The sequence below is a fragment of the Symphodus melops genome, assembly GCF_947650265.1.
Source record: "Symphodus melops genome assembly, chromosome: 1".
Taxonomy (NCBI): Eukaryota; Metazoa; Chordata; class Actinopteri; order Labriformes; family Labridae; genus Symphodus; species Symphodus melops.
Window position 1 is genome coordinate 32,132,780 of NC_136691.1, and position 25,955 is coordinate 32,158,734.

Genomic DNA, 25,955 nt, shown 5'->3' on the forward strand with positions numbered 1-25,955 from the left:
TGCAACGAGACCCCTGAGTTTTCGTAGATATCAATCATTCACTTTCCAGATGAAAAATGGCAGACCTGCGCAAAAGGTGTTCTGTAGGTCATGGTTTGAGATACCAGGGGAGGGAAGGGGTTTATTTTTATGTTATTTTATTTTATTTTTTTACAAGAATCCCACTGTAACATCACAAAGAGAGAAAATTTCAAAAGGAGCATTGTCCTCTTTTAAGTAAGACTTCTGCAGACCACAAACAAAGGAGTGGATGGATTTATTTCATATTTTGTGTGTCAGTAGACACTCAGGTTAACCAAATATACAGCACGTTCATGTCTCCTTTAAAGTAACCCCCCTCTGACATGAAATAGACGTCTTTCGTTTGACAGAAAACCTCATGAAAAGGGCGGCCATGCTTTTAAAGATCAATAGGTTTTTATGATTTTTAAGAACACAGGGGACTTTGTATGTGCACGTATCGTCTTCAGCGTTTGCCAATCAGATATCTGCTGATTTGATATCAGCAAAATCCCATATTGTGCTTCACCGGCGAGCACTCGTTGCAACCAACATTACAAATGCTCTGTCTGTGTTTTCGTGGCACTTCACTTGACTTCATCAAACGTAGAAGATGAAAATAAAACCACCACAGTATTACCCTCCGTCATATCAGACACATCAACATGTCCCATCAGTGTTATCTCCAGCAGCTCCTCATATGTTTGATCTCAGTCGAGCTGAGATACAGATCTGCAGCTGGCCACATTCCTGCTGCAGTCCTGCTGTTCCATGTAACCATGACGTCCAACCCATCTGCTCTTTGTGGCTGTTAGCAAGGAGGGGGGGAGGGGGTGTGTGTGTGTGTGTGTGTGTGTGTGTGTGTGTGTGTGTGTGTGTGTGTGTGTGTGTGTGTGTGTGTGTGTGTGTGTGTGTGTGTGTGTGTGTGTGTGTGTGTGTGTGTGTGTGTGTGTGTGTGTGTGTGTGTGTGTGTGTGTGTGTGTGTGTGTGTGTGTGTGTGTGTGTGTGTGTGTGTGTTTCACACCGGGGGCTCTTAATTCTCGGCTTCCTTGGTGTGTTTGATTACGAGCATTATGTGGCCTGGAGGTAGAGGAGGGGGGGATTATAAGTGAAGATGTTCAGACTGTTATCTCTTCAGTTTGTGAACACCTTTAAGAGTTCCACAAAGAAGGCCCACTGTAGGCTCTGCCCCCCTCTCCGATCCTCTCCACACACTGTCAGATCTTCACATCTGCATTCAAAAACCATTATGAGACATTATGAAGGCAAATAGACAACTAAAGGCGACTCTGAATGCAATGTGTTGCTGAATATCAGTCGTCTGATTGACGTCCTGTGGTTGCATCAGGAACACAGACCTGATGACGCTTCATTTTATTTCCAGAATCTTCATCGTGAGTTAGATTGTATTTTCTATCCTGGGCGTTTGAATGTCTCGTTTCTTTATAGTCAGCCAGCTGCCTGCCAGCCTTTTACAACGCCACCTTTCATCATGTGTATGTTCTACTATAATTAATAATGTACTTTGTTCACGACATCCTGTTCCACACCACTTCCTCGCTGCGAGCCCCTCAAATATCCCCTCACACGTGTTCCAAATTAGCTCCTTCACTTATCGCTGTTTGAACAACTCCCCACAGTGTTGAGTGATCAGCGAGAAGAGTGTGCTGCTCTCGCTAACGAGATGAAGGCGAAGGATCACTAAAGGGAAGGCGAAACTTCGACACCTTTTTTTTAAAGACTACTTCAGGTGCCGGGTGGGGAAAGATCTTTATGACACACTCGTATCCACAGACGAGCGGAGAAGGCGCTCCGAGGAGCGAGGAGATGGTCGGAGAGAAAGGAGAGACTGTAAACAAATCAGTGGTGTCGTTTTCGCTTGCTGCCTCCTCTCATCAGAGCTGCTGAATAAATCATACACAAGACGCCTTGGCTCCCCGTCCCTCTGCCTGTTACACCTCCACTTTCACACAATAAGAGTTAGAGCTTAAGAATCGTTTGGATTAGCCAGCGCCTGGCTCGCGCTTAAGCCCCAACCGCCCCCATGATCTCAATTAAAAAGTTGTGCCTTCAGCAAGGTTTTTTGCACCCACTATGTTTTCCCCAGTGTGAAGCAGTGGGAGGAAACGTTTTCTAAATGCTCCACTTTTTCTTGTCTGTGTTTCTCTTCCTCTGCAGATGTTCCAGCTGACCAGCGTACTTGCCTTATCTGTGAAGATCGCGCCACAGGCCTGCACTATGGCATCATTTCCTGCGAGGGCTGCAAGGGCTTCTTCAAGCGCAGCATCTGCAACAAGCGCGTGTACCGCTGCAGCCGCGACAAGAACTGCGAGATGTCGCGCAAGCAGCGCAACCGCTGCCAGTACTGCCGCCTGCTCAAGTGTCTGCAGATGGGGATGAACCGCAAAGGTAACGCGCAGATGCATCCCAGGGTTTTTAGGATTCAGTGAACTCTTTAAAAGGCCTGAAACCAAATGCAAAAAAAGGAAAGGCATTCAATGGTTTGTGGAGCTCAAAACAAATACGCAGTGAGAATAAAAAAAAACACACAAAAAAACGTCACCATCAACTTTTAAATCATTCCCAATATTTTTTTTTGCGAAGATTCAAGTGCTTCAGCTGTTGATTCCAAACAGGAAGCTGTGCTAACAGTGTTTTTGTTAGCCTGGATTTCTGTTCCTTCACTCTGAACACCAATATGATCACTTCAGCCCTTTGTGTCCCAGGAACTATTCCTCATGTGTTTAATAGCTCAAAATGTGCTTAAACTGCGTCCTCTCACTGCACACACACACACAGACCTGTGTGAAGTCTCCGAGCTGCAGTTTGTCCTCATGCAGCACCTCTTCTGTGTGTATTTGCTGCCCCCTGGTGTAAAAACACCTTTAAGTGAGCGCTCACTGCTCCTCCAGAGGGATGGCCTCATTTTGTATGATTTATTCTGCAGGATTACTGATTTAAAGCAGAGCATTAAGCACTTGGAATAGCTTTGCCAAACTCCTGCTTTTTCCACAAACATTCCTCGCACAGCAGGGGGGGGAGAGAGAGAACAGGGGCTCTGTCTCACACGTATACAGATGATCTGAAGTGGCAGCAGAGCACTGCATGATCCGTGTGAGCCACCAGGTAGAGCTATGATGCAAATGATGCCTCCTGTTTTTGTTTGTTTTGTTTTACCACATGCGAGTGTCTCATCTGTGTTTCTGCCGTGCAGCAATCAGGGAGGACGGCATGCCAGGAGGGAGGAACAAAAGCATCGGGCCTGTTCAGGTAAACTCCAACACCATCATCACCACAAATGGGTTTTTTTTGTTTTTTTGTTTTGGGGGGACTTTTTCTGAACCCTCTCGTTTCTCGGAGTCACTCTCTGAAATGTTTTCCCGAGTCACAGTCCCCCCCCCCCCTCCCCCCTTCACTATGAATGCATTTACAGCACAAAGCGTTCGTCCTCACAGTGCTGTGTGCAGAAGCATGTAGGGAAACCCTGACCAGCTGACCCTGCTGTATAATCAGTGGAATCATATAGCCGCTGACCATTCCCCCATTCAGCGCCTGCTTTATTATTAACACCGGCGAGAGAACAAATGGTCAGGAAATTGGGTGACATGAAGCTAAGTGGCGCCGAGCTGCTATTCAGGGGAGGAGAGAGCTGCTCAATTAATCCCAGCTCATTTCAGAGAGTCAAGACACAGAAACGCCTGCTTTCATTAAAAGCCCTAATGAAAGGGGGACCTCTGTTTCATAATATGGAGTGAGTTAGGCTCTCAGTGTACATGAGGGAGTGATGGAAATGAAAGGAGTTGACCCGATACAACACACACAGAACGCCACATTTGCCTACTTGCTAATGCGTTTCTAAATGGCTTTTGACTGTGTGTTACCAGCATGGACCTGCAGATCTTCTTTTATGTTCAGTGTTTCACCTAATCAGCTACGCACGCACGCACCCCCCTGTTCGCCTGCCTTCTTTCACTCTGCAAGCTCCCCGTTTCATTGTGCGATCGCGTCCTTGCTCCTCCGCGTTCCAGTGAAAAGCAGCCAGTCGTTGCTAATCAACTGGATTGAATCCCACTGGGCGTTTTTGGTCACACGTCTTGACGGTCCCTCTTGTGTGTTTTTCAGATCACGGAGGAGGAGATCGAGCGGATCATGTCGGGGCAGGAGTTCAAGGAGGACGCCACGGAGCACACCTGGGCCAACGGCTACCACAGCTCGCCCAGCAACGGAGCCTCAGAGGGCAACCAGCCGTCGCCCGCCTCCACTCTGTCCTCCAAGTGAGTCGTGCCGCTCGCCCTCTCTTTTGCTCCTCTCACCCCAACATGGAGATAATGAGCCGGCCCTGACAGTCTTACACTGACAGACTTTTTTAGTTGAGGTATTCATGGAGGCGAAGAATGCCTGAATGTGCAGCTCCCCGGGCTCGCTGATGATAAGCAAACACTCGCCGCACTATCTGCTGCTCATGCTATGGAGACGAGCGCATTGTCTGTCTGCACTCCTCAAGGACCAATATTGTCTGAGTACTCGCAATGACGGCATTTATTTGAGTCTTATATAGTAAAAACATTCATCTGTGATGCACACAGCCCCAAAAGCTATGCAGAGAAATACTTGTTTTATCAAACGAAGCCCGAGCAGAAATGAACAACAATGACGGAGCACCTTTTCAGAGGAGAGAAAGCAGCGTGGTCCGGGGACACGGAGGTCAAGGAGACGAGCGTGTCCAGACAAAAACACATCGATTGGAAGAATATGGTTTGCTTTATATCACGCACAGTAACCGTCCCTCTAACCAGAAGAACATTTGCAGCCGTCAAATAGTATCAGACACGAACCATTACTGAATCAGCCCGAGAAGAGTTGAACGCTAACGTCGCCACAGACAAACATGTGACGTCATATCACTCTTAACCATGCAACTTTCTCATTTCCTCATCTGTGACTCAGTGATCAGTCCGATCAGTGGGAGCACCTGGACGTGAGATTTTAAAAAGATTCATAGCTTCTAAATGTAGATGACGGGAGTAGATCCTGAAGTACTCATTCAAAAATAGACGTTCGATCATGAGTCCAGAATCTGAATGAAATCGTGATCCCAAGATTTAAAATAGAATGGCGTGATTCCCAGCCCATCGCTCTGTCCGTGTTTCCATTCATAGTGGGGGGAAAGAAGTGTAAACTGTGTGTAATCTTTTGACCCTTTGCGTGCTTCCAGTCGCTCCATGGAGATGAACGGCTACACGGCAGCGCTCAGGGACCAGTACATCAACACCTCCATGTCCACACACTACCAGCTGCTGCCTCACCTCTTCACCTACGCTGCCCAGTCTGGCCTGCTTGCCCCCCAGCCCCGCAGCATCTACCCACAGTCCCACCCGCTGGTGCTGCAGCTGGTGGCTGCAGAGGACCTGGCCCCCCTGGCAACCCCCATGCTCATAGAGGACGGGTGAGCCCATGCACGCACCTTAGTACAACAAACAGCTCATCATATTGTAAAATGCTGAACGTGATACGAAGGCGCTTTTGGTCCAACACGTCCTCCGGTGGGTTTTTTTGTGCAGCTACAAAGTGACCCAGGTGGAGCTGTTTGCCCTGCTGTGTCGCCTGGCAGACGAGCTGCTCTTCCGTCAGATCTCCTGGATCAAGAAGCTGCCGTTCTTCTGCGAGCTCTCCATCGAGGACTACACCTGCCTGCTCAGCTCCACCTGGCAGGAGCTCATCCTGCTCTCCTGCCTGACCATCTACAGCGCGCAGATCTTCGGAGACCTGGCCAACGTCACCGCCAAGTACACGCCGTCGGATGATGAGCTGCAGGGGTGAGTGGCAGGAACAGTCAGGGGCCTTATATATATATATATATATATATATATATATATATATATATATATATATATATATATATATATATAAAAGAAAGAACTGTTCATGCAAGTTCATGCCAGAAATGTTTCAAAGAAAAGCTGGAAAATAAACTTCCTCTTGCCACCCTGTCCAAACATCAAACCCTCTACAATAAGAAAAACTGCAGTAATGCTCGACTATACTACTGCTACTAAAGGTACCAGTGTTTCTCTCTGCATTAATAAACTGAGGGTGGTTCAAGCCATGCTTGCTTCTTCTTATGAACCATTGTGTTCATACTGTGTGTGCAATTGTATTCTGGCTCGGCACAATGTGAGCATTCATGCTCAGGTACGTTATGAAAGATGGCGCCTTGTCCGAACGCGCCGTTAGCCTCAGGTGAATGTGTGTAACATGAAAAGCGACGTGTGTCACCATTTTCCTCTGAAGCCCCTCGTTTGCTTTCATGACCCCGGTGTTTTCCTGACCTGATGAACGCCTCTTTTTAAAGCCCAGACGACGGCTGATTGGAGTTAAAAACAGGCTCATAAAAGTCTGAGTCATCAGCTAATGCACCTGTGGTTGGTGGGGTTCATCGTCTGTTTGAGTTTGAGCTGGCCCACACTTCATCCTCATAGTTTATGGTTGTTACATTCATGGAGAAACGACCCTTATTTATATGTGTTTAGGAAAATGAATATCTCACCTGCACTGACTCATCCTGCCTCCTACCTCTCCCTCTTTTATGGAGGCGATCACTCTCTGAACATAGAAGAGATAATTAAAGGTTGTAAATCTCCCCCGTGAGCTTCGCCACGTCAGTATTTAACGCTGAAGAATAGGTGGATGTGAGGGATTAAACGCTGACCCGACGTTCCCGCTCGCGATTCTGCATGAGGGCAGGGCCCGGAGTTTTTGTTGGCCGACAGCCAGTGAAGCGGTCCGTAAACGGGAGGGCTCGTCAGGACGGAGCTGAGGCTAGCACGGTCCGGCATGTGAGCGGAGAAGGGACGTGCGAGGCTTTTACTCGCTGTAAATCACAGCCGCGTTATCTGACCTCATGACACATTTACTCCTAATATACGGTGCGGTTCTCCGGCTTCGCTCAATTGACTCGGAGCTTAGGAGCGGATATCTGATTTAGCGTGACTGCTTTCAACTTTATTTTGAGAGGTTGGAGCTGTGGGAGCCAGAAAAGAAAGAAATGAGTGTGAGTGAAATTAAACTGAGCCGATGTGTCCGACGTCTTCAAAAATCAGCCGCATCAACAGGGACGCTTGTTCAGCTGCTGCCGTCGAGCCGACTGATTCCCGCCCTCATTTTTCCTCTTGTTCTTTGAAGCACAGAAGCTTAAGATAATAAGGCTTAAGGGACTTCTTATTTTATTTGACTATTCTGCATTTCATCCCACTTATCTCTGATGTGAACATGAGGACAGTAAACCGTCTTTTAGGTCTTTTCTTTCTTTTTCTTTTCTTTGAGCTAGACACCCCTGGAAGGTCTTTTTAATATGATTTATAAAAGTAAAGTTTGCAGTTTGATTGACAAGTCTGTGTGATTGTTCAGTTTCAGCGAGGACGGCATGGAGGTGATGGAGAGGTTGATATATCTGTTCCGCAAGTTCCACCAGTTGAAGATCAGTAACGAAGAATACGCTTGTATGAAAGCCATCAACTTCCTCAACCAAGGTAAACAAGAACGAAACAAAGTGGAGCTCTTCTGTTTCTCCGTCCGAAACCTTTTTCTTTCTTTTTTTTAATAGCGTGTTCACCCACGTGACTCTCCTCTCGCTTGTTTCCCTGCAGACATCCGAGGACTGTCCAACATTTCTCAGCTCGAGCAGCTCAACAAGCGTTACTGGTACGTGTGTCAGGACTACACTGAGTACAAGTACCCGCACCAGCCCAAACGCTTCCCTGAGATCATGATGTGTCTCCCAGAGATCCGCTGCATTGCAGGTAAGACGAGATAAAGGAGGCGTTTGTGAGTTAACCCTGCAACCCGAAGATATCGGTAAAACTTGAAATAAAAAGCGCATCCCAATGTTGCCCAATCCATCGTAGCCTGGTGGTCAAATTTAGACAAAATATTGTAAATGCATATTTCTGGCTGTTTGGGGTTTAACAGCAATTAATAAACCCGTTAATCCGCAAACGGCGAGGATGATGTATCCAAATCTTCAACCCCCCCCCCCCCCCCCCCCCCAAAAAAAAAGTTACAACCTCAGTCTTCATTAGTGTAAAACAAACAAACAAAAAAACAGTGACATCTAGTGGTATATCTAAGTACAACACAAGGTATTTTAACGGTACACTGTCGTTGGTTGGATTTAATTATCTCAGCCCACGAAAAACATCCTCCGGGTCATCCCGTCTTTCAGAACAGCTTAAATGTCAGCAGAGCAGAAGTTAGGACTTCCATTCAAACGATTACGTTTGAGCTGCTGCAGCCCGGCTGTATTAGAAGATCAAATATCGAAGCGCTCCTCTGTCTCACTGGTTTTTTTTTGTTGAGTTTATTTCGTCAGTAGAAATAACTAAAACTAATCAGTGACTTTCACGACGAAGCAGAGTGCTGAGTAGAGAAAGCTAAGCTAAGCTAACTCCTAAGCTAAGCTAACTCCTAAACTAACGTGTTGTTCGGCGTGTTTCCAGGGAAGCTGGTGAATGTACCTCTGGAGCAGCTCCCCCTCTTGTTCAAAGCAGTCTTGCACTCCTGCAAATCCAGCCTGACCAGCTACAGGACCGGCCCGTCGCCCTGCGTGACCACCTCATCCGGGAACTAGACCCGTCCACCGACCCGCCCGCGTCGAGGGACTGGTCTTCCCTTTTGTGAATGTGACAAGCAGCTAGTATTTTTTTGTAACTTTTTCTTTATGTATTTATTACACGACAGAGCTGAATGTATGCTGATTTACACTGTGCACATGCTTCTGTACAAAACAAATGCTCGTAGATGCATTGGTCTTTGGAGTTTACAAGTGTGTTTCCAGTTTGCTCGATGTGTCAGTGTTGCTATTGTTAGAGCTAGACTTTAAAAGAGTTTATTTTATTCAGGCGGGGACAAATAGACACATGTGACGAGTGTTGTGAGACTACCTCAGGAAGATGTTGTTGCTATTTTCAGGTACCTTTTCTTGCTTTTCAATGAATAGTTGCCCGGTCTGAAACCAAATCCCTGTGGATGCTTTGGCACCTCAATCAGAGACTGAATGTTCAAAGGAGCTGCATAAATCAAAGACAGAAAAAAACAGTGTCTTGTCACACTGAAAATGCAAAATTGATTATCAAAATTGAGCTACTTTATCTGCACCGACTCTCAGAAATCCTGCTACTGGGAGGCAGACTTGTCAATTTAACATTCCATGAGTTAAGGTGACAGTTGTTGAAAAAGGAGCATACGGGTATTTTTTACAATCATAGACTGGGGATATAAGGCTTTATTGCAGGGGATGGGGAGGATAGCTAGGTTTGCTGTTTTTAGTTCTATCGTTTGTTTGTTTTTTTTTCTTTTTTGACCAAAGTGTTATGCAATGCGTTTCTCGAACACACGCCCATTGATGGGTAGGAAGCTGACAGCTCCTCAAAAGGAAAAAGATTTCTTATCAGGGAACGATCAGATTAAGAAATGAATCAGTCTGTGTCAGAGGGGGGGAGGACAGATGAGTATGTCGCTGGATTTTCATCCTAAATCCTGCTAAACGTGCACACTTGGTTCTTGAGCACACATGTATGCACAGGGCAGACGGGATCCCACTCTTTGTTTTTTTTGTTGGTGTTTCTTTGCCCATCTGATTCTCGTCTGATGGATTGGTTATTTTTTTTGGTTTGTTTGTTTGTATGTTTTTTTTTTCGGGTGGGGGGGGAGGGGGTTTGCTGCCTTCAGTGCCAGGAACTTGATGCATTGTAGCCTTTGCTCAGCACAGGATCAGCTTTGTTTACAGTCCACAGTGCTGGCTTGGTTTGGTTAAAGGGGTAGTCCGTCAAAACTTGTTGTTGTTTGGCTTTCATGGAACAACCAGAGAAACACCAGTTGTTGTTGTTTGAACGGTGGGGAACCAGTCCAAGGAGGGGCCACGTGGGTTTGAATTGAGGTCATTCAGTGTTTGCTAAATTCAGGAAACCCCCAGATGAACCCAGTTGGTCCATTTCAAAGTCTGTCCTGTCCTGTGGCCAGTTCATCTTAGTTGAAGGTCTTCTCAGGCTCAATCAAAATTTTGCACAGACCCAAGACTAGACTTGTTTCAGGTCTGGTCCTCGGGGGTTCTTACTGGCTGAGATTGACTGAAAGGCCGACGGAGAAATGTGTTTTATGAAGTGGTCAACATCAAGTTTTGGGGATTCTAACTTTAACCAGGCGTTGGAGTGGATTCAGTGTGGTTGACCCAGGCTTAGTTTAGAGAATTTAGATGACTTTCCTCCATCTTGCATACCCTCTGTGACAGATATGCACATGTTTAAAAAAAGAAAAAAAGAGAAAAAAAAAAAAGCCATAGGAAATGGTCTTTATTTTTGAAGAATGAGATGATCGTTTTCAGACCGCTTGAAGTGTCTTCTTGGATTATTCAAGTTTTTAAGCCGTTTCACGACGATAAGATCAGTTTAAGATGCAGACAAAAAAAAATATAAAAAAATGCAGTCCTCTCAACGACTCTCTTTTTTGCACACGACGGTGAGGTTCAGAGACCTCGGCCACTGGCCCACCCCGGTGTGTTCCTCTCTCTCAGGTCCCTGCAGACCTGGATCTAAACAGGGTAAAGTGAGTGTTATGTATTGCATTCAGGAGTTCCTCAGTGACCATGCTGATGTACTTGTTGTATTAGTAGATGTAGGTTCCAGGACATTGTAGGTCCTCTGTAGAAAGTGTTCCCCCCCCCATCATTCAGTGACAGTGGCTGTAGTTTGACGGTGACTCATGCAGGGTGGATGTTTCTCTGTGTGCAGCCTTAAAAGCACCACCAGTCTGATGCAGTGTTCCTCTCCAAATGTTCCAGTTAGCCTCTTTTCATCTTTTGATTTTTATAAATTTTCATGTACCTTTGTAGTTATTGTGGAGGATGTTTTGGGTTTTTTTCTTGTTTTCATGTATTCATTGTCTTTTCTTTTCTTTTTTTTTTTTGTCGGGGAGTGAAGTCAACAATATCGTTTTCTAAACTTTAAAATGAATTCTTGAGTTGTTGTTTTTTGTTTTGTTTTTGGACGTGATTTGGGACCTCGTCCCGTTGTCCACAGTGGTTTGATTAAGGTGGAAAAGTATAACTCAGGTGACGTCAGTCTGGTTTTGTTACCCACTGACACCCTTTAATGTTTTATTTGACTCTTTTTCTTTGTACGATACAAATGTAATGTTTTGGAGTTGTGTGCATTTCTAAACTTCAAAGAAATAACGACATGTTTTGTTACCGCTGAGATTCTCAGAGCAGCTATGATGGAGTTTGAAGAGCATCACTCAGGCTTCTGGGGTTAGAGGGTCATGTCAGCTCAATTACAAAAGATCTTACATCATCTCTCACCTTTATAGTATCCAATCAGATTCATTCTTTAATTCATTCTTTCAATGATGAAAGCAGTTATGGCTTCACTTTAACATCACTGAAGTGCCTCAATCAGGATTTTAGTTTCCAACCTCCCTTCTTGGTTTTTCATGCTTTTAATGGCGACCTTCTACCGACAGCTAGTGACCACAGGTTTAGGACTTATGATGATTCAAATGCTCTGTCTCTGATGGACACTCATGTTTTAAAATCTCAGCTTCATAGTTGTGTCTTTCCAGTAGATGAAACAACAACTTGAGTTTCCATTAAAGCAGCCTGACTAACATGCTGAGTGCTTTCTCTCTGGGAACAATCTATATCTATTTTTTGACAATAAATGGTCGCTTCTGTGATCATCAGCATGAATTCTCCTCTTCCTTTTTAGAGTCAATCTTAGAGACAGAGGCGTCTGAATCGGAGCCCGTGAAAGCATCGATTTCCAGTATGTGAGGAAGGATCCTGTTTTTGTTTTTTTGTTGCTGAACTGACCCTTTAAACCACATAATCTCAGGGATATTATTTTATGCGACAGAAGTCTGAGGGATCCGATGCATCATTCAAAGGAAAGTTTAAAAAAGAAGAAGATCCCTTTACACTGTTTCAGAAGAGTTACAGCGTGAATAAAAACCAAACTCGGCGTTCAGAATGTAAAGAGACCTTTCTGAACAGACGTGACCTGCAGGAATGTGTGCTCCTGCTCAGTGTAATGTTGGCGGTTCAGGGTGGGCCCTTCATCTCCGAGTCACTCCAGGAATGCACTGAACATCACAGACGGCTGAGATCTGACAGTGGAAGACGATCTGACGGGGATTTATTTTATTTATTTTTTTTGCTTTCCTTTAATGTAGCAGTAAAATCAATACTGGCTTCTGCTCATCAACACAAAATAAAACGTCACCTCGGCTACCTTACTGCCTCTGCTCTGGACTCTTCACTCACACTTTGATACTCAAGTGTTCTTTGTTTTAAATTTCCTGTATTTGTATTATTTTGCAGACAAGGGATATGTCATCTTGAAATTTCTGTACTAAAACTACCTCTTTATTTGTCATCATGTTGCTTATTTTCAAATAGGTGACGTTTGTTGTCTTATTTATTGGTTTCATTGCACCAATGTTCTGTTATTTTTGTCTCTTATTTCACTCGGTGACCTCTCGGATTTCGAACGAGCGCTGTGACTTCTTTTCCTCTTTCATTTCTAGTGTCTACCTCACTCTGCGGCCTGCTGGCAGCAGCGCGTCCTCTCCTTCTCTGACCTCTTTCCACCCGCTGATCGTAGGGTTCAAGGATCCTCTTCCTCCTCTTTTCCTCTTTTTATTTGTCTTTATTTCATGTCAAGTTAGAACCACTGTTCATTTCACTCCTGCCCTGATATCAATACCAAAGATGAAAGAATGTCAAAGACAATGTCAGCGTGCCGATAAGGCGTTCACGTGATGCGTTCACGCTGCAGTTAACCAGTGCTTTATTTTCCTGTTATGACCTTTTTGAAATACGTCTTGTTATCTTGTGAATGTCTGTTTGCTGTGTACACTATATTCACCACATCATGATATACTGGTGTGTGTGTGTGTTTTATCCCATTGTGCTCCATTGTTCACTGTTAAGGCGTTTTCATGGTCACATGGAGCGCTAACAATGGGACTGCTATCATATCTGCTGATGCAGCTTGTGATCGATTGTCAATCAGAGAAGGTAACTGTGGTCAAACTGACATAATCTTCATGTTTACATGCTTTATGCCAAGTCACGAGACCCGGGCACTGTGGCACGCGACCACAGACAGACAGACTGCTGCGGCAGCGTTATCATAGCTGCAGGCTTAACTCGCTGACGTGGAACGTAATGACAGCAAACACGAGGGGGAACGTGAGGAACAGTTCTGTCTTTAAACTTACATCCTGGCTCTTATGTCGATACTTCCTCACATCACTCCTTTGACTTATGATACATTATACTACTCAACGTGGCTTCGTCGCTCTTGTTTTGCAGTGCAAAGTTCACAGTTGAGCCGAGTTTTTTTTTTTGTGAGAAGCAAACAAAGCGGACGGTAGTTTTTTTTTGCTCCTGCAGAAAAGTGTTTGAAGCCTCTGCTCAGTCAGCGCCGCTTCACAGAGCACGATGAGTTTACAATCTGTCTGCTCTTACTGCTCTAATGGAAGCCATCTGAGGCGAGGAAGACGGACACCTGTTGGGTGATCATCTTCTTAAAGTCTGGTAGAAATGTATTTTAGTGACTTAAGAGTAGCCGACAGAATATCAGGTGATTCTGTTTCATCTCAAAGTCACCTGAAAGGAAAGATGAGCTTTGATTTCAAACAAACAACAAAAAAAGCCCAAACTTTATTATAAGAGCAAAAAGAAAATTCAAATAATCATGAAGGAAATCACTTTAACTTTTGGGAAGTGCTGATCTTTCTGTTTAACACACAGCATTAGACAGATTGTGAATGTAAACAGCACTCCTACCTCATCATTTGGACCAGAATTTGAACATTGGACCACCGGATGTCTTGATTTGGGCTTTTCATATTTTGGTACTTCTGTAATTATCACCTCTCCCCCAGATCTCAGTGATGAAAACAGATAGAACAAGTCATCACGATAAGTAGGAAGACCTAAAAAAAAATCAAAGAAAGACCTCATCTGTTCATGCTTTGAAAGAACTCGTCATTTTCTGAAGAGCCCACACACACACACACACACACACACACACACACACACACACACACACACACACACACACACACACACACACACACACACACACACACACACTTTTTAACCCTGTCGTACAGGAGCACAAGACGAGAGGACGGAAGGACGAAGTGAAAGAGTTTTGACATATCTCAGGGAATAAATCGCTTTACACTCTGTTGTCGTCTGTGAACAGACAATTGAAACGCCTTTATGTTTCCTCTCTTCAGAAATCTCTTGTCTGCTCTTGTTACTTTAACTACCTGTGAAGAATGTGATCCATTACGTGTTGAAGCATGTTTAGAATGTGTTAGAACTTGAAACCAAATAAATGTGAACATTATGCAAGTACAACAATTGTCCTCCTTTTGTGTCTCCCTTTGACCTTTCAGAGATTAGAGCGTGATCCATGGAAGGTCCACTTGTTTGTCACTGAGCTCGCTGAGATATCGTCATTAAATGAACGGTGTGCAGGGAAGTGAAAAATGTCTGAAGGCATGAATTCACTCAACGTCATGACAACCCAGCTGAGAATGAATCATCGTATGCCGACTGGATTGTTTGATAAAAAAACACATTTTTATTATGGCATACACAAACTATTTATTGATGCTTTCTGACCATGAAATGAATATGTCATCAATTTAACCAAGAGTCTTAAAAAAAAAAAAAAAAGTGTCTTGAAATTCCTTTTATCCAAAAAAAAATTCTTTGAAGTTTTTGGATCAAAACCAGACCAATAAATCAGCCAGCCAATAATATCGGCCGATAATAGTATATCAAGTGAATATCAGATTGGACAAATTTTAACTTAGCTATGAGCTGATCTGACGAGATTTATTCACCATTAAAAATGTAAAAAGAACATTTCATTGCAATAAACTGGCTTTTATCTTTCTGGCTCTCACCAGCAGAGGGCGCTATACGAACTACAACGCGCATTGTCACTTTCCACAGTGCCAAGCAGTGATGCATGAACGTGCACAGTCATTTCTTTTTCCCAGTTGAGAGCCCATCTTATCTAATATATCTTTAAAGTGTTTGATAACTGTATTTTAGGGATCAACACAGTGAATGTGTAAAACTATCTCTACAGTTCAAACAGAGCGCTCAGAAAGATATCAGCCAGTATGTGGGCATCAGATTTTTTTCTCTCTCCATTAGGCAACATCGCCCCCAAAACTCATACATCGGTCGAGCCCTAATTTGAATAATTTTTTTTCAGCTCTGACTGAGCTTCGACTGTTTCGTCAGCTTTTTGAGAGATGGTTGTGGAGATACATTTCTAACTTTGAGTTTTGGTCATTTCAGCGTACAGCTGTGTTATGGGTCGTGGGATGCTGTCCCCTCCTTCTCTGTTGCAGGTTGAATGAGTGGATAATTGGACTCACTTGTGTTAATCAGGCTGCAGGAGAGTGAGTGCAGTTTGGCTGCTGCTTGAAGTAGAGGATTCATTTTTGTGTGCGGCAGCTTGAGGCTCCGGGAGTGAAAAGTGATTTATTGTAGAGCTTAGTTGTGTTTTTTGTCTTGTTCGTTCGAGAACAGTTTCTTGGTTCGTTTTCTAGCAGTTTTTTGTTGGTGATTTATTATTATTTATTTTTATTTTTTTCCAAATTTATAGTCTCCATTCTTTAATGATCCTGATTTATTGATTATTGTTGCTCCCTGTATCCCCTAGAAATCTGGGTAACAAGCTGCAAAAGTTTAATGCTTTTGATAAATGCTTTTGATCAATTCAATACATTAACAGGGAAAAAAGAAATTGATCGAACAAGATCAAAAGTGAGGCAAAGAGAGGCAACATGTTGAAGAAGAAAAGAAAGAGATCATGGTGGTTAAGTTACGTCACCCACAGATGCTGTAGTCCTCGTTGAAGTGGAATCTGAACTCAGCCCTTCGTTTGTATTTCATCCAAAAAAATAAAAATCACCATTTTCTATTTTACACTCAATGTCTTAAGGTTTTTGATTTCACACACAAGAAAAAAGTTAGGCAACCTTTATTTCCCATCTGTTTCAAAGACGGAATAACATGGATGAACTTGGTGAGAAAATGCTCTCAATAAAAATAAACCCGTTCTTAATTCCTTCGTACAGGAGAGAGAACAGGATCAGACTTAAAACAAAGAACCACCAGATTTGATTTCTCACTCGTCTCTCCGTGAGGCCCAGTCTTTGTGAAAGTAAGCCAGAACATGTCAGGGACAGCTTCTCTGGGCGCAGAATTAAATCCATTTGTCTGCATGAACTTAAACTTTCAATTCATTTTCTCCCTTTCACACTGATATTCTGATATTCCTTTCATAGAGTGAAGGTTACCAGGTCGAGGTTTGGATCATGCTGTGCTAATTTTCTCCTGCTTGTCCTCTCCATCTTTTTTCCACTTGGTTGGTGTGCACACTGTACACTTAGGAAAGTCTGTGTTAATTGTTTTTATACAGTATTATTATCTCTGTCTGTGAGAGGTGAATGTAGGAAATGATCAACAGTTATACTAACTAACATACAAGGCTGTTTGGTCTATAGGGAACCAACACATAATAATAAGTCCCCCCACTCTAAAGAGCCAGAAGCAGTCCAGGTCACTTCAGATGAAAACACAATTTATTATAGAGCAGAGAACAACAGGCTCTAAAACGATAAACACAAAGGAAGGCAACCCCTTATTCTTACCTGGTAAAAAGAATCGAAATAAACAACAAAACTAAAGTAAAAGAATTAAAAACAAGAAAGGGCTTCTCTCTCTTTCTTATGCTGTTGTGCAGTTTAACAGTGTCAATTTTTATCAACCTAACAGAACTCACAGTCCTTAATTTACTCAGTCTAATAATAATAATACAATTTATTTATAGGCACCTTTCATGATATTCAAGGTCACCTTAAAGAAGAAGATAAAAACAACACAATAACACACAAACACATTTAACTACATAGAACAAAACAACAACAGTGAGGCATGTGGGGTCACACTGAAAGGGCAAATCTAAAAAGATGAGATTTGAATTTGAGATTTGTACAGCTGAATAGTTGAGACCCCACTGATGTAAGACAGAAAGGAGGTGTGGTGAGGAGCAGGGAGGAGGCAGATCGGAGGGTTCGGGACGGTGTGTAGGTGTGGAGGAGATCGGAAAGGTGGCGAGGTTATGGAGAGCCTTAAAGGTGAGAGGGAGAATTTTAAAATCAATGCAGTATTTGACGGGAGCCAGTGAAGCTGTTGAAGGACTGGGGTGATGTGGTCTATGGAGGGGGTTCTGGTGAGGATCCGAGCAGCTGAGTTCTGGACCACTGGAAGTTTATGGAGAAGCTTGAGAGGTAGACCGGAGAGGAGAGACTTACAGTAGTCTAAACAGAAGGTGACCAGGGTATTGATAAGGAAGGCGGTTCTGTTGATTGTGAGAGATGGATGAAGATGGTTGACGTTGCGCAGGTGGAAATGCTGACCGAGTGGTGTTATTGACACCCAGGCTCTGAACTTGGGGGGAGGGAGGGACTGTGGAGTTGTTGATAGTTATTGCAGAGATGTCGGACTTGGCCAGAGTGGATTTGGTTCCTACCAGAGGAACTTCAGTTTTTTTTTTTTGCTGTTGAGTTTGTAAAGTGATATGATAATGAGGATTTAACTGGGAGGGCGGAGACAGGTAGAGCTGGGTGTCATCTGCGTAGCAGTGGAAGTGAATACCAAATTTCCTGTGACCAAGGGGTAGGAGGTAGATGATGAAAAGGAGAGGACCCAAGACTGAACTGTGTTTGTTTCTCTATGCAGTGACTGTGACACGTCTCTTGCCCTCTTCCTCTTCGCTCCCTCTCTTGTTCATGAGCGTAATGCATCTCTCGTCTGAGTTTCGTACATTTTGGTGATGCTGACAGCCAAACAGATGCAGGGAATGTGTGGCAGCCATGGACTGTAAATAAACACTGATGAAGGCTGAGTGACGTCACCCAGTATTTTGAAAATGGGAGCCCATCATTGGTTCATTGGTGGTTGCCATGCTGGAAATGCTCTCGCAACCTAACTTTCAATCAACCTAACACCAAGCAAAGAGCTGGAGCCTCCTAACAAAGAACTGCATCAGTCATCAAGTGCTGAATAATAAATGACTCTTATCATTCATGAAACAAAACAAATAGGTTATATAAAGAAAATTCAGCCCTTCACAGTGTTTGGCTACAAAGCATGAATAATTTGAGACCAACTCTGTTTTTGAACCAATCTGTAAACATGTTTATTTCTGCTGTAAAAATGGGCATGTTAGAATGGGTGTGTGTGTGTGTGTGTGTGGCATCCAGCACGCCTCAAGTGGACACGACATGAACTGCAGTTTCAGTGGATCACTTGGCCTCAGTCTTCCCTGTAGATCCTACTGTGTCTTTCACATGGTCACACGCTCTTACAGGGATTTCACACAAAGAAAGAAAAACTCCAGACACGTCCACGAGGAGCCGTATGTGTGAACTCAAACAGCCGTGTATTTTCGTCGGGACATTCTCATGACAGCTTCATGCAGCGGATTCTGTTGCGTCATTCGCTGCATCCGTGTCTTTTTTTTTTTTTTAAAGTAACGTCTTACCTCAGGAGACCACCCTGACCTCCCGCTGTGACGTTGAAATGTGAACAGCCAGGTCAGGAGAATACGCAGAGCCTGAAAAGACTTTTCAGGAGTGCAGACGTGAAAACGGCCTTTAGGGACAAACTACTGTATTCACATCTTCCGGCAGTTGAACAAACCAGCTGGTATTTTGAATGTATGCATCGTCCTCACTGTGACAATGTTTCAACAAAGATATGTAATTAATTGTCATTATTTTTGTCATAAACTGTTTGTCTCATGTATGTGTCAACAAACATAACCAACAGCAGCTGAAGATGAAAAAAAACCTCCACAAAGAAGCAAACCTCCACATAAAGCCTGACGGCACGATGGACTGAAAGAGATATTATATCTTTCTCACTCAGTCCAGGATCAAGGCTGCACTTCCTTTAAAGACACTAACACTTAAAACATGAAAGAAGCTCAATTTATATCACTAGCTTCTTTCACACGGCTAAAAAAACCTCAAGTGCAGAGATTTAACTGACGAAACAAAAGTCATCTCAGGACCTGATGATTGAAAAGTGAGGCCCAATTTAAAAGGTCGAAAGCACAAGGTCCAAACTGATGACACGACAACACGTGAGGTGCTTCTGATGAAATGTTCAAGCTGGTGCACAATCCGTGTGCTCAGTAAGCTGATTCATTTTGTCAGGCCAACACAAACTTTTCAAACACACGTAAAGATGTGAGTTAGTTTGAGTTTCTCAAAGTCGGACTAAAAGGCCACTATGATGCAGATGTGCGTGTTGAGCCGACACGCATTGGTACATCTTAAAGTTGAACAACATAAAGACATGGAGGAAAACATGGGAAGAAAAAAAGAGACAAAGATTTCAAGTTGGTGAGAGCTTGAATAAGAAGCATTTACTCTCTGACAGACGATATATGAAGTCTCATGTGAAGGAGTTAAAGATGAAGGTGTACATGGATGGAAGGTGATTGTTTGGTATGTGACGTCAAAGGACAACCAGAAGACGGTCCAATAGTAACTAGCTGAATATGGACGTATCGCCCCTTACTGTATAGAAGGCTGTAAAACTGCTGTAAAGAAGTTGTTTCTCTCCTCCCGCTTGTATATTTGAGCAGCAGTTCAACTGGATGACCAAATCCAGCTGCAACTGTAGATCAACTTCACTAGAAAGATACAGTTTTGTCTGTCGTTTAGTTAAATGGTAAATGGATTTGAGATTACAGAGCACTTCCTCAAAGAGCTTTTTCACCCACATCTCACACCTACACATTCACACCCGTTCACACACTGGTAGCACACACTCATGAACTCAGGGATACATCAGACATATCTATATGAGAGACAACCAGATATATGTTGATAATAAGATGGAATATACAAGTCTGTATATTGTGTTTTATTTTTAAATTTACAGGACACTGTGTGTGTCCATTGGTTACTGAATGGGACTTTTGAAGCCTGTCAATGACGGTCTCCCTAATTGATTTGAAATGCTATGCTAAATTGCTAAAGGAGAAAATATCAACTAGGGGTCATTCCGGTCAAGATGATTGTCCATCATTGTTGTTGTAGTTCACCTGCAGGCACATGGCTTTTGACAGCTTGGACACAGTGTTAGTTTAAGGACCCAAACGCACGAAACGAGTGAGTTCAATGAACCAGTCTTTTAATGGTTAGAATACTTAATGTGCACAAGGAAGGGGAGGAGCGACGCCTGGGGATCCGGGAGGTGATGTCCCTGCTCTCCGTGAGCACACGTGGCGAGGAGTGAATCTGGAAACGTGTCGAGTGGTCAGTGTAGTGATCGTCTGTGAATCTTAAAACAGGGCAAACGAGCAGCAGCAGCAGGCGAGCGGCACGGCCTTGAGTAACCGTGAGCAACAGAGGACACGAATGATTAGCCTCGTCGGCTAACAATCGGAAATACAAAACACTATCTATTGAGCGAGGGAAGCGAGGATGTGAGAACGACTATACCATAGAGCATAGAGCATAGTCTGTCGATGAATGGACGTAGAGCCCAGGTAGATACGACAGATAATGAGTAGATGAGCTGCAGTTGGTAGCGACGCCCCCGCTGATTTCCACACACAGACATGAGAGACAGCAGGAGGAAAACAGACAACACACACAAGCTTGAAGGGACAATGACAATAATGACATCACATTTAAAAGTGTGTGTTCAGACCTTTTTGAATTGATTGTGACTTCTGAGGCTTTGGGCAGCAGGAGCTCAGTCCGTAGGGACCGGAGGGTCACCAGTTCAAGTCCCGTACTGGACCATAATACGGAAGTTGATCTGATAGCTGGAGAGGTGTGAGAGCATTTGCTGAGCGCTGCCGAGGTGCCTTTGAGCAAGGCATCAAACCACTTACTGCTCTGGTGTGCTCCCTGTGTAGCGGTGTGTTGCACTCTGACATCTCTCCACAGGTCCTGTTTGTGCGTGTGTGTGTGTGATTCAGGCCTACAGTATGTGTGTGTGTGAGAAGTATGTAACAAAGTGTAAACCAGAATTTCCCTCAGGGGTTAAATAAAGTATATCCAAAAAAAAGATCAAATCTGCAACGTGCCTCAAGTGGACATTTGAGGAACTGTGAGGTTTTTGCACGTCTGTATTGACTCCATTTTTCAACAGCAGAGGTTGCTGCTTGATCCCTTCACATAAATCACACACACACACACACACACACACACACACACACACACTCACTCTTACACACACACACACACACACACACAGACACACACGTTATCTGGACAGTGAGTGATGGTTGTCAACTAAGCAGCTGATTGCATCATAAGTGTGAAGCGGTCCGGAGGTCCAGGATGCAACACTTTATCTCTTCAAGGCTGACAGGGGGCCTTTTGACAGGCTGTCCTCACCCCTCCGACCCCCAACAGGCCTCTAATCACATCACAGAGTGTCAAGGCTGCCGATCCCCCTGGGCACCACAACACCACTGATGGGCCGGGCTGGAGATTTGGATGAATTTCTTACATGATTATATGAACGAGTTGGACCTGAGCCTCAATATCTCCCAGGAGAGCTCTGACCCGCAGCAGGACGGGGGGGGTGTGAGGGGTGTTTATTTGCCTGGTGTGTTGCTGTTTCTGGTGTCACCTTGTCACACAGCATTAGACATTGCCCTTCACAAATGCCAACCCACTGTGATTTTGCTAATTATGCTTATGATAATCTGTATCTTCCGTCTATTTAAGAGACGTATTCTGTAGGCCTAGATGTATTTTCACTGACTCGCTCTTTTTCTGAAAGCTTTGTCTTTTCCATACTTACGTTCAATATCTGTCACTTTTGTTGCTCACTTTTTTTCCATTAATGCATTCGCAGGAAATGATTGATTCTTTTCATCGTGCGTCACCTACTGAATGTGACTCGCTGAAGTAGAAAAGTAAAGACGATTCGTCGGTGCGTCCATCAGGGAGCTCACACGCCACAGATGTATCAGAGGACAATCATGTTCACTGCCATTCAGATAAAAGAAAAGACGCTTTGAGAATTCAAAAGAAAATGTCTTTATTGTGCATGTTTTGACATTTTCAGTTATTTTAAGTCCAACATTTGCTTTAAGGAGAGTTGACGACAAAGGCTGTTGTTTGCTACATGTTTTATGGATTAAAAAGTTCTATTTGTGGCTTTTATGCCTTTTCAGTGATTTTGACCAAAAAATTGTTTCACTCATGAAATGAGAAATCATGTATTTTTTTATCTCTAATAATCATTGTACTGGGATTTTTTTTTTCTGGAGTTTTCCATGCTAACCCTGTCTCATAAGAGAAATACTGCAGGCATGACGCAGGTTGTAACACAAGTGTAGTTTTAAGCGAAGGAGCGAATTGAACTGGCTCAGTTTTACTGACAATGAAACAGAAATCATGTTCTCTCCTCAGCAGGTCTCACAGCATAGAGAGGTTCTGGTCCTGATGCAGCGCAGCCTCTTACCAGAGGGGAGACTCTCAAACAGTCCATGTGCAGGGTGAGAGGGGTCGGCCATGATCGTACCTGCACGCCTCAGGGTCCTGGAGGTGTACAGCTCGTGGAGAGATTGTAGAGTGCAGCCCATCACCTTCTCTGCAGAGCTGATGACGCGCTGTGTATCAGACTGTGATGGAGGAGGAGAGGACGGACTCCATGATGGCGGCGTAGAAGTGCACCATCATGGTCTTTAGCAGGTTGAACTTCTTCAGCTGCTGCTGGATATACATCCTCTGCTGTCCTTTCTTGACGGGGGAGGTGATGTTCAGCTCCCACTTGAGGTCCTGAGGAAGCTGAAAGACTCCACAAGTCGCAGACGGTGATGGGGCTGGAGGGAGCTCCGTTTTCCCTGCAGTCCACGACCGTCTCCGCTGTCTTCAGAGCGTTAAGCTCCAGGTTGTTGTCGCTGCACCAGGTCACGAGATGGTCAGCCTCCCACCTGTAGGCAGACTCGTCCCCACCAGAGACGAGTCCAATGAGGGGGGGTGTCGTCTGTGAACTGGAGCAGCTTGACAGACTGCTGAGTGGAGGTGCAGCTGTTAGTGTACAGGGAGAAGAGCAGAGGAGAAAGGACGCAGACTTGATGGTCCTGCTGTCCGAGACATTCTTCCCCTGCTGACTCCTGTCAGACAGGAAGTCTGTGATCCACCTGCAGGCCGAGTCGGGCACATTCAGCTGACAGAGCTTGTCCTGCAGCAGGACCGGGATCATTGTGTTGAAGGCAGAGCAGGATCCTGACGTTGGTTCCTGCTGAGTCCACATGCTTGAGGATGAAGTAGAAGTAAAGCAAACTGAGTTTAAAAAAACAAAACAAAACAGGCTTTCAAAATGCAAAATAATATAATTCAAAATATATGATAAAAAATGGATTATTTAACTTTTGAAATTCACAATTAAAAAGGAATCCATTGACACCCCCAACAAAAAAAACAGAAAAATAAAAGCGGCCCCCTTCTCTCTCAGTGCATCATCAACGTGGATCGAACCCCGTCTACATTTGAGCCATTTGGAAATTTTAAAAAACGTTTAACCCCTTGACGCTTAATGTTCACCACCTAACCGCTTCCGCTCCAAATGCAGCCAAAACAGCGTCCGTATTCCTCCACTGCCGGGTGATGCGCTTTCAATACAAACCTAGGAACCTTTTACAAGCATTAGATTGTCACAGGACCAGTCGGAGACAGAGCAACATCCGTTTGATGGGCTATTAATGTTGTATTTTTATCTAATATCTATTTATGTGATATTTAAAAAAAAAACTTTCTCAACTTAATTTATCATCTACTTGAAAGCAGAAACACGTAAAAAAATGTAATACTTGGAAACAAATTCAGGTGTCAAGGGGTTAATCAGTTTTCCCTTGATAATAAGTGATTTGAGGTTGTTTAGTCGAGACCTTGACTTACTCTGCGGACCACTTCATACATGTTCACATTGGAGCAGGTTCAGAAAATCACTTTTAGAATCCTTTTTGCTGACGTATGTCCCTCGTGTCATTGATAACACTCAACGTTTGTCATCAAGCTGCGTTGTCGTTGTTGTTGTTGTTGTTGTTGTTGTTGTTGTTGTTGTTGTTGTGCAGTAATGCAGCACGGATAAAAGAAAGCGGAGTGTTCAAGGTTGTCTGACACACCTGGCTCACAGAGGAGAATCATGTTGTTCATTTCCTACATTCTCCTCCTGAACGCTACCTACACAGTGAAGTATCACACTGCTCTGTTTGAACAGTGAAACGCCTGAGGAGGGGGCTCTTTAAAAAGATTATTTATGTATTTTATAGTTAAAGATATTCACATCTGAGTACTTTGTAGTGGTGCTTTCTCTGCTTCTATCTTCGAGATAGGACAGTGAACAGAGTCAGAAAGAGAAGAGCGTTGGGGGGTGACGTGAGTGAAAGAAACCACAGGTGTCTTGTTCTCTGCATTGTTCTGGACGTGGACTTGCTTTATTTGTTTCTGCCTGTCTTGTAAACAAAGCATGCTTCCTAATTATGTTATGTAAGGCAATGCACGTGTTGCATTACGACGTTATAGACAAGAAGTAAGCGTGCTCAGCCCTGGTTTGTCCTGGAGCGGTGAGAGTGCAGGCCGGTGGGGGAATGTGGAGGGGGGGTAATAGTGCCTAAGCTGGGTCCGGTACAACGTTGCCTGAGTGCGTCCTAAGACGGGTAAGCAACACGGAGAGACCTACAACGAACTGAAAACTGTTTCTTTAATCGTCTCCAGGGTGAAGACAAGCTTTTTGATTGAATTCAGTCTTGGATGTTGGACACAATTTGAAAAACCAGCAAAGAAGCGTTTCCCAAACTATCCTCAGACCAAATGGTGAAAAACAAAGGCTTCATCACGACCTATGAAAAACATGACCATGTGCTTCTCTTAATGACGTAGCCACTATAAAGTCAGGTGTTTATGCTCTGCGTGGTGTAAACACTGAGAATCACTGGGTCACTCATGTTGCTTGTTGTTTTAATGAACGACCTTGAGTCGGGACAGGAAGTGTTCTGCGTCAATTGTGTCCCGCTTATGAAACGGTTTTGACATCAAATCTGTCATCCTACAGCAGCGCTGATTCAATAAGTCGAGTTGTTTGCAGAATAATTTGTTCTCATGGACAAAAATACACCACTGTGTGACTGTGCATAGCTCGTATCAAATAGGGGAAAGAGGCCACTTGTTGCGTTCATTTTGTCAAGCTTTCGTGTGACGTTGAAGGTAACATTTAAGCTGTAAACTGTACATCTATCAGGATGAATTTCACTTTGATTATTTCACTGAAAACTTCTGTTGAGGAAGAGAAATATGGCAAACCTGAAATCCTGGGTGAGCATGTTGTAGTGTATCGGCCTAACTCTGTGACTCAAAGAGGAAGGATGTAGTGGTTTACCTAAATTCCATAAATCCATTTTATTTTATGTATTCAATTTGGACAGTCAACATTCATCAACATTTCAGCAAACAGCCTCCATGCAAATATGCCAGAGTTAGCACAGAAGCTACATTTCATCCGTAGTCATAAAGCAGGTACGACAAAACATCAACCAAATTTATAGCACACAAAGAACTCCCAAAGTAAGTTTTACAAAGACAGAGGTCGAATAAGAAGGAGGAGGACAGATATTATGAGCACATGACTGATTAGTTTTTAACCAGTTCTTTTGAAGGTTTGGCTCTCTCAGTCCCTGATATGTGACAGTAATTTGATGAACCATCCGGACCGCTTAAATCTGCTTTTCATTGAATCACTTAAAATCACACCATTTCATTTAAAATGTCAGACTTTAACCCTGCATCGTAACTTTTACCCTTATTATTAGTGCAATGTTTCT

At 43.8% G+C, this 25,955-nt stretch overlaps 1 protein-coding gene across 1 annotated transcript in view; it reads left to right on the top strand.

The window, feature by feature from the left end:
• Window positions 1–11,377, top strand: part of nr6a1a (nuclear receptor subfamily 6, group A, member 1a) — an 87,296-nt gene extending 75,919 nt beyond the window's left edge. The window contains exons 3-10 of the mRNA XM_079364103.1: window positions 2,179–2,409; window positions 3,215–3,270; window positions 4,123–4,274; window positions 5,216–5,446; window positions 5,562–5,816; window positions 7,408–7,529; window positions 7,647–7,799; window positions 8,496–11,377. Of these exons, the coding sequence (XP_079220229.1) occupies window positions 2,179–2,409; window positions 3,215–3,270; window positions 4,123–4,274; window positions 5,216–5,446; window positions 5,562–5,816; window positions 7,408–7,529; window positions 7,647–7,799; window positions 8,496–8,626 (1,331 nt within the window). The 3' untranslated portion in view covers window positions 8,627–11,377. The remainder of the gene's footprint in view (window positions 1–2,178; window positions 2,410–3,214; window positions 3,271–4,122; window positions 4,275–5,215; window positions 5,447–5,561; window positions 5,817–7,407; window positions 7,530–7,646; window positions 7,800–8,495) is intronic.
• Window positions 11,378–25,955: the final 14,578 nt, after the last annotated feature.